The following is a 14,977-nucleotide window of genomic DNA, read 5'->3' on the forward strand; positions in this document are numbered from 1 at the left end:
AGGGAAGTCTGTAAGCATTAAGCATGATATATTTTCACAAAGAGGCAGTCAGTCCGCAATGTATTTTATTATTGGTTTGAATCATTGTTTTATGGTCAAATACTGGATCCCTATTGATGGTTGTGAGACTGTTATCATCATCTAACCAACATTATCTAAACTCAATGGAAAAATAAGATACGGTTCGCTTGGAGGCATATAGAGGAGAGAAGTATACTGTAGCCTGGGCTATGACGACAGCTGAGTAAAGCAGAACCTTTGTGTCCTATGTATCTACAGGGACAGTTATTTCAGGCGCACCAAACAGCTTCCTGATAGTTGACGTGGAGCTGTTTAGCTACTGAAAATGGCAGAGAACAAAGTAGACATTTCAGCTGACACTGCTAATAATATTCAAAATAGTTGTAATGTGCCTGCTCAGCCCAATAACCCGCTGTCTAGAAAACTTAATAAAATTCTGGAGACCAGGCTTGACAATGACAAGGTAAGTAAGTCAGTGGACCACCATAGGCATAGCTAGCAAGCCAGCTAACAAGCTAACTGTAATATATGACTTAATAATCAGTATTGTTAGCTAGCAGTGCACAGTATTTGATCTTGCCAGTGTATACTGAAAAGTTTACCTTTCATTCCTGATTGTATTATTGATTACAAAATAGCATTTAATCCGTCTATTAGGAACTGTCAGTGATTTCTCTGCATGCAGCCTGGACCACCAGCAAGGAAACATTCAAATGGACCAAACGCATTTTAACATCCACATAGTAGCTCTTGATTTCTATGACATATCTGTTCTGAAGAATGACATTCCATGAGAGCGGCATTACTTTGACAAAACATTTGAAGCTATATATACCGTATATATGTCATCATTTGTTTACAAAGTGGTTTGTAAACGCTATGACAACCAAAACATAAACAATGGAGTAGGCCTAATAGGTGATTTTTGCTTTGGTTAGGCCTATGGTGAGGTAAAAGAGTTGTCCCATCTATATTGAGTTATTTCAAAGTCATATTCATCATAATTAAGGGGTAAAACTAACTATCCCTAAATCATTAATAATACAGAAAATATCACTGACAGTGACTTTAATGTTTTCCTTAATATGGCAATGACACCTTGTTCAGGAGATGCTGGAGGCTTTAAAAGCGCTGTCGGTCTTCTTCACGGAGAACAGTTTGCGCACACGGAGAAACCTTCGAGGTGACATCGAGAGACGAAGTTTGTCTATCAACGAGGAGTTTGCACGGATATTTAAAGATGTAAAAGAGGTAACTGATGTTGCCACAGATCCGTGAATGAATTCGATCTGTGAGCATTTACAATTCATTCAAACTGGTTAAAACTGTTGGTATAATTGCTTTAACCACTACACACATCTGATCTGGTTGCATAACTCGGTATGCATTTATATAATTGTTCTGGCCTGAGAGAAGTCTCAATCCACTTCCTTTGCCAAGGCAAGCCATTGACTTATGTTTTTGCTTCCTCCTAGGAACTTGAAAGTGTGCATGAGGATGTCCAAGCCATGAGCTCCTGTTGTGAAGAGATGACAAATAGATTAACGGTACTGCAAATTTCTTTCAGACAGTAAAGATATTTTTCAAAATTACTTTAAAACATTGTTATAATTAATTTCTCATCAAACAATTGTCTACCTTCAAAAGCAAAATTGATCTCTGTTTCAACAGGCAGCTAAAGAGCAAACCCAGGACTTGATTGTGAAAACCAACAAGCTACAGGGAGAAAAGTGAGTTGGCTGTGAGTGTGTGTTGGTATGTGCGTGTGTGTGTCTCTACAGTATGTACAGTATGTGTGTGCGTGTGTGTGTCTCTACAGTATGTGTGTGTGTGTGTGTGTGTGTGTGTGTGTGTGTGTGTGTGTGTGTGTAGCATTTCAGATTGACCATAAGTTCTTCACTCATAAGGTTAAATGAGTAAAATGACACACTGAAACAGGAACAATTTAATATATTGTGCCTCGTTACATTCAGGGTCAACATCTCATCTCAACATCAACATCTCAATAGAGCTTCCTTTGGAGCCTAATGTAATGTATGATATCACAATCATGTTTATAGCCCAAATCTTCTACATTATATTTTACAATGGGAATAATTTAATAAATAAATATGCAATGCCTCTTTTTGCAAAACTTGTTAAACGTAGACTCAGCGATGTACTGTAGACATGTACTGTATCACATACAGTAGCATTGCCGCGCTTGTGCGCCTATGGCATCACTAAGTTAAATGTCTTGCTTGGGTGAAGTTGAAACATCTCAGAAATCATTCCACTTCCCATGGCAACGTCATATCACTGAGTCTACCTTTAAGAAAAGGGTTAGGATTAGGTTTTCTATACTGTCCGAACCGAGGAGTGTTGAATGATTCATACGGTTCTAAGAATATTAATCCTTACAGTAGCTTATAAAACCGGTTTGTGGAAATGTGTGATCTGAAAACTGCGTTATAAGCCATGCTTTAATCTCTGACAATCACACACAGAGAAAGGGGTGATTAAGGGTTAACATATATGCGCATTGTCTTACTTCTTACTGTCATCATTCTAGTTCTTTTTCACATCTGTGGAAATATATTGCCATCACATCACAAAAGCAATCCACCTCCCATTGCTTTCAATGGCATTACAACATACTGTATACACAGAAGTTTGTATACACAGAAGTATGATGAGCACCCATGTACAATATCTCAAACCTAAAATACATATCTAATATGCCAACACTGTAATAACACTACCCCGATGGAAGTCGAACAAGCGTTTTTTTGGATGCACAGTAATTTCCTAATTAAATTGATAGCCAGAATTGGAGTCATCACCATCAATCACCTGCATTATAGTCAAATGCAATTGCACCCCACTGCAAAACCCATTGTAAATTGCAGTTATGTACCCAGTAGAGGGGTGTGGCCACTCTAGAACGTCCCTCAGGGAGGGTCTATAGAGAGCCAAAGTCTCTACCCCCTTAGTACCAGAAGTAAGAATTGCTACAGAAGATGCTCCATCGTGGCTTTGTACCATCAATGATTTCACTTAAATACAAAGATTTGATTGTGCAAAACTTCCCTGGTGTTATTAATTACATATCAACCTTATAGGAATGCAACCAATGATATTATTTGTTTATAAAAATGATAAGACTGTACAAAAATAGCACTATATGAACTACAAGATCAAACACTGGTGCACAGGAGATGTCATCACTGACCCTGATGTGATACTTTTTGTAACATAAAAATAATGATTCATTAATTCATTCTAACATAACAATACAATGTTATTATTATAACTATTACAAATTATTTTTTTGATCAATCCCTTATAATACAGATTGGAAATCCAGCTAATGAGGAACAGAGAGGACAGACATGCATTTCTGGTACATAAAAATAAAAGGGGCTGAGCCAACTTCTGTTCTCTATTAACACACAGAATTTCAAGGTGTCGTATGGTTTCTAGAACACTGGAGGTGTGCATTAACAAGGATATCCACACTCTTTTGGCCGTTCGAAGAGTAAACTTTTAATGGCTAAAATAAGTTTCAGAGGGAGTCCTCGCAAAAATTATGGGATCCTTTTTATAAACACATTAATGCACCAGGGTGTGCATTAACAGCCGATATCCACGTGCTTCATACGGTAAGCGTCACAACCTTCGCCAGAAGTGTGCGGATATCGGCTGTCATGCATTAATGCTTACTTATTGCATAAGTAGGGTAGCAATCATCATTAATAGTATCTTATGTTTGTTTTATTCTTAATTTCTAATTATTGTGATTTTGATGAGATTGAAATCAGACTTATGTAAGCACAGCCCTACTTTCTGGAAGGAAGGAGCCTGTGGGTGTTCATTGTGTGGGATATTGATGCCCCTAACAAAAAGCTAATTTTGACCTCTCATCATCTTGATTTTGAGCTGACAGATGATGAGGCCCCGAAGTCCAGTCTGATGATGAATAAAGTCTCTATAGAGACAGCACATCCAGCGCCCTTTACTATCCACAGCTCTGCTCTATGGGCTTCACTTTAAAGTATTTGTTTTCTGGCTTGCCAATAAAATGAATCTGGGTTGAATTGATCTGGGGTTGTATTGGCGATGATGTGACAGAAATGATCAGCGGTGTGTCTCGACTGACGGAGTGCTGGCACAGTGGAGGGAAGGGGGAGGAGGTTCCTATGGTACATTCTCAGTAGCTCAGTAACTTGTGAACTTGGGGGGACTTGGGGTTGAGGAGGCCAGAGAGATGGTAGATTGCTTGCAAAAGGCTTCGCTGACAGCTGTGATGTACAGTTGGCAATTCTATATTCCAATGGCAGAGCCTTAGACTTCCATGACAAGAAGGTGCCATCCAGGGAGAGGCAGAGAGATGGAGGATGACCAGAGGAGTGGTAATGAAGCTAATGGCAGCCAAAGAGACTGGTGGGAAAATGGTTGGGGAGGCTACAAAGTAATGGCAGTGATATTACTTTGGAGGGAGCCTGGTTCAGGGGTTACATTTATGAGGGTTTTATATGAGTGCCCCTCTACATTATCCTGAGCTTTGAATTGCTGTCACCAGTAGCACACTGTCTGTCTGTGTCACATTTTTATGCTCTGTGTGACCGTTACCCCCACCCTCTCTCTCTCTCTGTCCCATCCTCTCTCTGTCCCCCCCTCCACCCACCACCTTGCTCCAGTCAGCAGCTATCAAGTCACAACTCAGCTTTCTCTCACACAACCTCCGAATACATATCTTCTGCACTTTTACTGCATTCACCAACATCTTTTATAGCAGCACTTGATTTATAGCATCTCATGACAGTGTGCTTGTGGCTGGGAGTTTATGTGTTCTGGCTTTCTATAAAGAGAATTCCCTCCTCTGCCATTTTCAGAGTTCTGTAGATGCTCCTGATGTTTATTTATCAAGTGGAGGAAGCCTGTCCTGCACTGTTTGCCTGCTGATATCTGCCAATGTCACTTTATAATTTCCAAGCATTTACAGCTAATGAATTTGAAAGGAAAACAGTAGTTGGCATTCAATGAGAGGGCATGCAATGGAAAGGAAGGAGAGAAATAGTCCAGGGTGGGTACAGGGCCAGTGTTGTTTGCCTTCCAGTTATGAACTGCGCTTTCCTTTTGTGCGGTTGCATGCGAGAGCCGGTCCTATTGAAAGAGGCTGTCACTAAAGGCATGTAATAAGTGTCTTCTTTTGTTCCAGTATGAAACGTGACACTGCACACCTGTCCCCTACTGTGGAGCTCTGTGGAGTACCATGTCTACTTATCATTGTAACAAGATTAGACAATCCACAAACAGATGTTTTATGAACAGCAGAATTTCCCTAGGAGCCAATATTGATGTAGTTGTGGTGTTGCTTCTCTTGTTCAGCTATTGGTGAACATTCATCATAAACCTTCATGTGTTTGTTTTAGCCTGTCATGAATAGGGACAGCTGCTACTGATATGAGAGGTGAGGAGGACTCTATAAAACATGTGTAGACCTGTCAGAAGGAGTCATTGAGCCAGGCTTGAAGAGTGAATAAATGTAACTCGGATGAAAAGTGGTTAAAATGTATCATGTTGTATGAGGGAAGGTGGTTAGTGGGTAGTTAGTAGAGCCTGCGTACTGTTCATTCCTTAATGGGAGTGGATGTAACATAATTACCCTTTGTCAAATTTTATACGATTTGTGAAGCATCTATGTAGGCCTTATAAAGGGTTTATGAATCAGAATCAGAATCAGAATTCTTTTATTTGGCCAAGTATATTTGCACATACAGGAAATTGACTTGGTGAGGTTGGTGCGTAGACATAAAAAACAAATAGCAAATATTGACAAGAAATTTACAAAATAGCAAAGTATTAACAAAAATAACTAATTTACAAATTTCCAAAAAAGAGCAGCAGAACAATACATCTTGTAGGGACAAGAGGCTGTGAAATGGTTGTGGGGCATTCAGCCAGTGAGATGTTGAAGATGTCTGTGAACACTGGAGACAGCTGGTCTGCACAGTGCTTCAGTGTGGAGGGGGAGACAGCGTGTTGGAATACATCTGTCCTCACAGAAGCTGATGTATGACGTCACAGACTCCGTGTATTTGTCCAGGCTGTTAGAAGCAGTCCTGAAAATGTCCCAGTCTGTGGTGTCAAGGCAGTCACACAACTCCTCCACTGCTTCTCTGCTACTCTGCTATTCTTTGATGTCCGCACAGCAGGTTTAGAAAGTTTTAGTTTCTGCCCGTATGCCGGGATCAGATGAATAAGAGCGTGGTCAGATAGTCCCAGAGCCGCGCGGGGAACTGTGTGATAAGCTCTGCTGATGGTGCTGTAACAGTGATCCAGAATCTTCTCCTCCCTGGTCGGGCCTTTATAAAGTCTGTAAAGTTGTAACTTGTTGAATTTAATCTAGGTCTTTTGTCTTACCCCTTCTGCATTACGTCCAGCAGCCAGTCTTTGAAACATTTCTGCTTGATGCATTTTTTGGACTAAAAAAGGCACACCTCAGAACTACTGTATAAACACCGCTTTTTATGTTCTTGTGTATTATGCCTGTACTGTAGATCTGTTCAATAGCTCTGTAAGTAGCATTATAGTTGACAATCTATGTAAAATGACACTTGAGCCTCATTAAGGGCCCACTGGCTGTTAATGGCTGAAGCTGTGAATATGCCTTTGTCTGTCTGATGCGATCGGGCAAATGTACTCCATAGTCATTGGTGTGTGGCTAACTAATCACTTTATGAAAGCCAAATTTCACTGCAAGCCTTTAAAATAGCCCCAATTTGGATTTTAACACTAGAAGCCTAGGCTGTCATTACTAAACTGCTACACATTGAACATAACATTGGCAAACGTATTTCAACCCGCAGTCATATGTGAACAGCATTACAGATTGAGGGTCGCTTCTGTCTTTATCACCCAAACTCCCTGTGTTGCGAATTTTTGACAAGGGCGGAAAGCTTCCGGTTCCATTTTGTTTGCCAGGGAAATACTGAGCACAGTAACTGTTTTCATAAACCGCCAGACACACACGCACGCACCGGAGAGCAAATTGTTTGCCTCACCCATTATCCACATCATCATGCATCGACTGCCCACTTTCAGTATTGTTATCAACATTACTGGCCTACACGTGGACACATACTGCAGCCTACATACACACATGGGAGGAGGTATCATAGGATGCTCATTGATAGCCAGAGAAAAACTTTCAACATACTGATGTGATGAAGGGTATGTGTCTCTTCTTCAGAGGCTGGGTGCGTGCTGGCTTCTGTTCACATGTACGGTAATCATGCATTGATCATGCAAAACGCTATTATTGTCTATTTGTGTGACCCATTACAGTTCAATTGGGTAAGCCATTCATAACTGTAAGGTCAGTTTCAAATCACCATGATGAGGGTAAAGGTACGCTAAGGTTCTCGCACATAGACCATTTGCGCGTTTGGGAGCAGGTGTTAATCGCTCCTGAAAAGCATGAAAATGCTTCCAGATGTGTGAATCGACTTTTTAGCAGCTAAATATTCACTTCCACTATGGCTTTACTGCATTAGCCTTTAAACTATAGGTCTACACATTAACCGATTTATCGTACATTCAATGTTCAAATAGGCTGTCAGTTAAGAATTTGAGAAAGATAAATGTTTAAAGAAATAATGTGTTAGTTTCTTAGATGTCTCATTCGTTAGATAGAGATATGGTCCCGGTCTTGGCGATAACCATGTGGTCCACAGTTGGTGCATGCTCTTAGCCTGATGGGGCTGTGGTAGGGGATAACGGGGGCAAACTATGTTATTACTATGGGGAAGGAGACCTTTTTCTGTTAGCGCGTACACACACACACACACACACACACACACACACACACACCAGTGAATACCTGAGGAAGTCTCATGTCCTCACCTTAAAACAGACATGTGCAGCTTGTCTCTGGGCTCTAATATATACATCCTATAGGAGGAGATTTATCACCCCTGGCCCACAGAAACAGTCACTGAGCAGCATCATCATGAGGAAGGTGTGAGGTATCTCTTACCTTCCAGAGGTGTTCCCATTGTCAAAGGCAATGCAAGCATGGGAAAAGTATTGCCATCTGGGGCCCTCTGCAAGTTCAAGACTGTCTCAGACCACGTAAATGAATGGGAATATTGATATTCTAACTTAGAAGCATTGCATGACAAACAGTAGAACAATAACACAAACTTTGGCAAATACCTGTGATCTCCTTTGTAATAAGAATCATCATAGGCTAATAATAATAATACATTTTATTTGAAGTGCCTTTCAAAACACTTCACATTAACACATTAAGTGTAAAACAGGAGATAAAACACATGGATAAAATCAGACAGTAGCAAACTAATATAGTACAGCGGTTAAGCCAATAAATCATTCACTTTTTGATAAAAGCAGCAAATGTAGATTTATGTACCCTGAAAAGATTTAGATATGGAGCCACTGCAAATTTTGCCCCTGGGGGCCATAGCAGCCATTTTTCAAAATGTCCGCCAACTGTACCACTATTTTACGAACCTTTCATTTTAAGAAGGACTGTTTTGTGATAATATCACCAAATTTTGCACAGAGGTAGATGTATGTACCCTGATAAAATGCACATATAGAGCCACCCGAAGGGGCCATATAAAAATGTATATTCACCTCACAACACGCTGCCAGCGTGGTCGGAGAAAGTATTACAATAATTTCAGGAGTGTAACTTGGGGTGTTACACGTGACCTCTTCCACCTAACAAGAGAAGGAGAAAAAAAGATGACTAGTGCTAATGACTTGGTCCCTAAAAAAATGCCTCTGCTGCTATATGGCAGTATTTTGGGTTCCGACCCGACAATAAAGGAGAGCCTGCAGACTTGGACGAGGTTATTTGCAAGATTTGCATGAAAAAGATGACGGATACAGAGATGGGATCACTAATGTGAACTAATCTACACTCGCACCTCGTCAGTTAACATCACGCCATGCATGTCGTTATCCGTCCACTTTGTCATACCCGACTGGAAACTACAGTCAAAATACCTACACACAAGCTTTTTTTTCCAGAAAACCACACGGCGGACAACATTGTTGATGAACTCCGCGTGGCACTTGGATGTGAATAAACTCTCGGCCATACCGACTGACAATGCTGCTAACATTGCAGGCACCATCAGGGCCCTGAATTGATTTGGTCATGGATCAACTTTTGGCCACAACCTCAATCTGGCAGTGCGAAACGCAGTGCAGGACCAGAGGCAATGGACAGAGCAGACCCTTGGAGTCTGCCGTGCAATTACTGCCGTCTTCTCTCACATCTGGCCCCGAAAGAGAGAGCTAAAAAAAAAAAAAAAGTAAGGGGAATTAGGACTCCCAGAGCATAGTCTCATAAACGGTAACTAAATCTTGTTTAAAGTCAGTGTGTTGCTGGTAGCTTTGCTGTATTTTGCTGTATTTTGCTGTGGCTATCCTGCCTTAAGCTCGGGGACCTAGTTTCTGTTGAAAGCTATCTGTTTGAAGCCAATTGCTGTCAATCTCCAGTAGGAGGGCCTAAAACAATTCTGCAAGGTATTTTAACTCCTGCTCACCTTGAACTACTTTGAAAAGAAGGTTGATGACATTAGCAGCTCTTTCTCTCTACCTCTCGCCAACACTGCTACCTCTCCTCCCAAACCCACTTGGTCTCTGGTTTATCAGCTTTTTCCCTCCTCTCCCCTGATGATATTCGAAAAGTGGTCACATCCAAGCGGGCAACCACCTGCCCCTTCGATCCTATCCCCTCCTCCTTTCTCCAATCTATCTCCAAAGACCTCCTTCTGTTCCTTACCACCATAATCACTTCCTCTCTATCCACAGGATCTGTCCCAGCTGCCTTTTAGACAGCCAGAGTCAAGCCTCTTCTCAAGAAACCAACTTTTGACCTGTCTGCTGTCCATAACTTCAGACTGGTATCCCTTCTCTCCTCCTAAAACCCTTGAACATGCTGTCACTAACCAACTGTCTCACTACCTCCTTCAGAACAACCTCCTTGATCCTCACCAATCTGGCTTTAAGGCTTGGCACTCTACTGAGACTGCTCTCCTTGCTGTCCACTCTGCTCGAACTTCCTCCCTCTCCTCTGTTCTCATTCTTCTGGACCTGTCTGCTGCATTCGACACAGTAAACTACCCGATGCTGGTTTGCTTCCTATCTGGCCGATTGCTCTTACCAGGTGATCGCTGTCCTCTCCATGAGCCCTCATCACTGGGGTCCCCCAGGGCTCTATCCAAGGGCCCTTACTGTTCTCCCTCTATACCAAATCTCTTGGATCGGTAATTTCCTCACATGGTTTCTCATACCACTGCTACGCAGATAACACTCACTCTTTCTCTCTCTCTTCGTGTCTTGTACACATTTCCGCTTGGATGTCAGCCGACCCCCTCAAGCTCAACCTTAACAAGACTGAGCTGCTCTTCCTCCCGGGGAAAGCCTGCCCTTTCCAAGACTTCTCCATCACAGTAGAGAACTCTACTGTGACCTCCTCCCATACAGCCAAGAACCTTGGGGTTATCCTTGACAACCACTTATCCTGTGTGGCGAGCATCACAGCGACAGCACGCTCCCATAGATTATTCCTCTACAACATCAGAAGAATACGTCTATTCCTCAACAGAGAAGCAGCACAACGTTTGGTCCAAACATTTGTGATCTCTCACCTTGACTACTGCAACACACTCTTGGCCGGGCTCCCCGCCTCCGCCATCAGGCCTCTGCAGCTCATCCAGAATGCTGCCGCCCGTCTGGTGTTCAATCTCCCCAAATTCTCCCATGTCACCCCCCTCCTTCACACCCTTCACTGGCTCCCGGTAGCAGCTTGCATCAGCCCCTCCCTACTTGCAAGCAATGGTCAGCCCCAAAACCCCTGCCCAATCACTCCGCTCTTCCACCTCGGCTGGCACCGTTGCCGCTACGTGGATACAGCAGCCGCGCTACTCGGTCACGGCTTTTCACTGTCCTGGCGCGTCCCACTGATGTCATGACTGCAGAGTTACTACTTCCGCTGTCGATTGAAGACCCATGTCTTCAGACAAAATCTTAACTGTCCCTCCTAAAGAACTCTTCATCTCCACTACCCCCCTGTACAAGTTTCTCTCCTGTAAATAAATTAATTTTAAAAAAGCATTGTGACTGCCAATAGCCCCAGGTCCTAGCATAGATTACTTTTTCTTATGATGACTGATGGATAGATGATTCACTTACTTAGACAAAAGTATTTGATCTAAGTCGCTTTGGATAAAGGCGTCTACTAAATGCCGTAAATGTAAAATGTAAATCACTATTTTATAGACAAATTATAGCCTATATGGGCTATATGACATAGGACATGAGAAAAGTTATATTATTACAAATGCAGTGTCTGTCTTTTATTAAGCTATCATATTATGCTATCCAACTGTTTAGTTTAGTTTGTCAAGCTGTGATCGGGATGTAAAGTTTACATGATTGTTTAATCAAATCCGTATTACCGTTATACCGCCTAACCCTAGTGTTGCTTGTTGTTATTTGTTTGCTTGTTGTTATGTGTGTCATCTTTTCCGACCGAGTAGGACTTTTTTGCAGAGTGTTGTTGCCTATGCCAGTTTGCAACATTGAAGAAAAACAGAATTCTTTTTTTTTTTTTTGGAGCTTCCCCAAGCTAGGTATTTCATTGGTTTGATGTGTCGTGAGGCGTCACTCATTCCTAACGGGTTTCACCCTTTTGTAGCTACTTTCTGCAAAGGATTTCCTCAGGCTTTCCGAACTAGGATAGCCTGGTCTCAACGGGGTTTGATGTTTCACCAAATTACCAAAATGGTCTTTGTACATGGTTTTAGTGTACACCACTGTTTAGTGGAAGCACATTTGAAACCTATATGTTTTTAAATCTGATAGACACAAGCACAGTAATCTGTTCATTTATTTGGTACGTAGATTTGATAGATACACACTTTCTTGGTTGGTTCGCAGTCCTTCACTCTGATAGTTGCCACATCCCCTGGGGCCAAATCTGTACATCTTTTCAGGGTACAGAAATCTACTTCTGTGCCAGATTTGGTGATAATATAATAAAATAGTCCCTTTGAAAATTAAAAGGTTCGTAAAATAGTGGTACTGTAGCGGCCATTTTGCCAAATCTGGTGGCTCTATATGTATAACTTGTGAGAGTACATAAATGTACCACTGTGCCAAATTTTGTGATATTATCACAAAACAGACCTTCTGAAAATGAAAGGGTTCTAAAATAGTGGTACCGTCTGTGTCCTTTGAAAAATAGCTGTTACTGCCCCCAAATCTGCGGTTGTTCCATATCTACATGTTTTTAGGGTACATATCCTCTACCACTGTGCCAAATTTAGTGATATTATCACAAAATAGTCCCTCTGAAAATGAAAGGTTTGTATAATAGTAGTACCCTAACGGTATCCAGAGAACATACCATTGCAGTAGTCCAGCCGGGAGATGACAAAGGTTTCTGCATTGGAGAGTGAGTGTTGGAATCTGGAGATGTTTCGAAGGTGAACAAAGGCAGTCTTTGGTATGTGTTTGATATGGGGTTCAAATGAGAGGGTACTATCCAGTCTGACACCAAGGCTCTTGACTTAGTTTGAGAGAGGAGCAGGGAAATCATCCATGGAGCTATTGAACTTGTTGGATTTTCACAGAGCTGATTTGGTACGGATGAAATGTTGACTTTGAGGACGTTTTTGGTCATCCAGGTCTTGATGTCATGAAATCAGTTGACGATATAGGAGGGAAGCAGTGGGTTTGGATGAGAGTCTAGTTGCTATATTACCAGAGGAAGAAAGACATACTGCATTCATAAAGCTTTAAGAGGTCATGGTGAGGCCAACTATCAAAGCTTGGATGACTAGAGACTTGTGAAATGTATTTCTTAATGTGTTTATTGATTCCCATTAAACATTTCTAGACCTTTGCCGAAATCAAAATTAAGCTCATCACTAAGCCCTTTTCCTGCAGAAGATTGTGTGACTGTTTCAAATGCCTAGTGGAAAACCCATCTGGCAATATTTTTAATGCATTGGAATATTTCTACATTGTGTTGCCATGATATAGTTAACTTGTTCTATCACTTTTATTTATAATAAATGAATTAAGCAGAAAGAGAGAGTTGCAACAAAGTATTTTGTTGATGCCTGGTCGTGGGAGGCGTTCTTGCTACCCAGGGAAAAAGAAAGAGGCAGATATGTCAAGGACATCTGCTTCTGTGGTTAGTTGTTTTCAGAAAATTTAACAGTTTTAGAGAAAAAAAGGATTAGACCTGGGTGGACATACTTTGAATTGCAATGTCCGAGACATTGTTAGCTAGCCTTATGTCACTATCCAGGACCCAAACAGGATGGTGATTTGTAGAGATGGATGTGGCTGTAGTGAGAGGTAGAGTTAGAGTAGGTGGGTGGGATAGAGAGTGAGAGAGGGGCCCACTGTTGTACTCCTGAACCATGAAGGGTGAGTTCTCTCTCTCACTTGGGTGGTTACCATGGTCACTATTGTGTTAAGAAACCAATGGCACTGATAGTGATCGCTCTGGTGTTATTGATAGCACCCAGACTTGGCCAGCAACTTTCTCTGTATCATTTTTCACTTTTCCACCCCCTTTTCTTCTCCACTTGCACATATCACTCAGTAGGCTACATTTTTATCTTCAGGTAAATCAGCACCAAAACCAGGGCAAGAAAGCTTATAGAAGAAGCATGGCTGCCATCTAGTGTTTGTTTGAAGTACAGCATCTTGTTGATCCCTTGGCTAAACCAGTTTTCTTCATTCCTGGTCCTAGGGACCCACAGGATGTGTAGGCTTTTATTCCAGCTCAGGACAAACACATCTGAACTAATAAACCTTTCTTCCTCTCCCAAAGCCATCGTCTTGAAGTTCGAGCACAGGTAGCCCAGGCCTTCCTCTCCAAGTTCCAGTTGTCCTGTGAGGAGATGGCCACCCTACGAGGAGCTCGCGATGCCCCCGTCACTGAGGTAGCTAACAACAACCCACCCTATCGGGCAGAAACATCACAAGATGGATTGTCCAAGACATGAGTATGATGCAGAACTGGTGTATTACTTTTTTCAGAAGTGTATGATGTTATGTATTTGTCGTTCTTTAGGACTTCTTTAACGCTCTTAGTCGAGTAAAGCACATCCATGAAGATGTGAAGATTCTTTTACGGACCAACCAGCAAACTGCGGGGTAAGAGGAACAGACAGTACTATATACTGTCCCATGACACCTAGCCTGCTGACCTTTTTCTGTATTATGGTTAGGGTTATGGTATTGGTATCTGGGTTCTGATGCGGTTATGTTACGGTATTGTGTATTTTTCCTAGACTCGAGATCATGGATCAGATGGCAGTGTTGCAAGAGACATCATATGAGCAGCTCTACCGATGGGCCCAGAGTAAGCACTGGGCTTTATCCCTGAGAGTACTGGGATAAAACAAACTGATTTTACAGCAATCATGCAGCCTGCAAATTTTCTTAGTGGTTATGCACACACTCATCACATAAGAGTAGAACATAAGGAATGCATATACAAACAAAAGCACCAACCCAGGACAGGTAGGGGATCTGTATTTATGGTGTGATAGCTCTATGAGAGAAGTCCTCTACTACTCTTATACCAGGCTTTCTCTCTCTGTTCAGATGAGTGTCGAGGCCTGACCCAGGAAACATGTGACATCACTCCAGTGCTCAGTCAAGCCATGGAGGCTTTGCAGGACCGGCCTGTCCTTTACAAGTGAGCTCCTCCACCTTCATCTTTGATTTGTTTATTTGGTTTTGTTTAACCAATAATACTGTACTTTCTCATGTAGCTCACATGAAGTTGTTTGTCATAAGCGTCTCTTGAACATTGTAGAGTGACCTAGGGAAAGGCAACCCTGGTCCTGGAATAAGATTCAGTAAACATGCTCCATTACGTACCATTTGCACAAGCAATTAATAATCACAT

At 41.9% G+C, this 14,977-nt stretch overlaps 1 protein-coding gene across 1 annotated transcript in view; it reads left to right on the top strand.

The window, feature by feature from the left end:
- Positions 1-313: 313 nt before the first annotated feature.
- Positions 314-14,977, top strand: part of cog6 (component of oligomeric golgi complex 6) — a 32,058-nt gene continuing 17,394 nt past the window's right edge. Inside the window, exons 1-8 of the mRNA XM_083696096.1 lie at positions 314-484; positions 1,129-1,272; positions 1,497-1,568; positions 1,693-1,751; positions 13,892-14,003; positions 14,135-14,217; positions 14,355-14,425; positions 14,671-14,764. Coding sequence (XP_083552222.1) covers positions 347-484; positions 1,129-1,272; positions 1,497-1,568; positions 1,693-1,751; positions 13,892-14,003; positions 14,135-14,217; positions 14,355-14,425; positions 14,671-14,764 — 773 coding nt within the window. The 5' untranslated portion in view covers positions 314-346. The remainder of the gene's footprint in view (positions 485-1,128; positions 1,273-1,496; positions 1,569-1,692; positions 1,752-13,891; positions 14,004-14,134; positions 14,218-14,354; positions 14,426-14,670; positions 14,765-14,977) is intronic.

The sequence above is a fragment of the Argentina silus genome (assembly GCF_951799395.1).
Source record: "Argentina silus genome assembly, chromosome: X".
Lineage (NCBI taxonomy): Eukaryota > Metazoa > Chordata > Actinopteri > Argentiniformes > Argentinidae > Argentina > Argentina silus.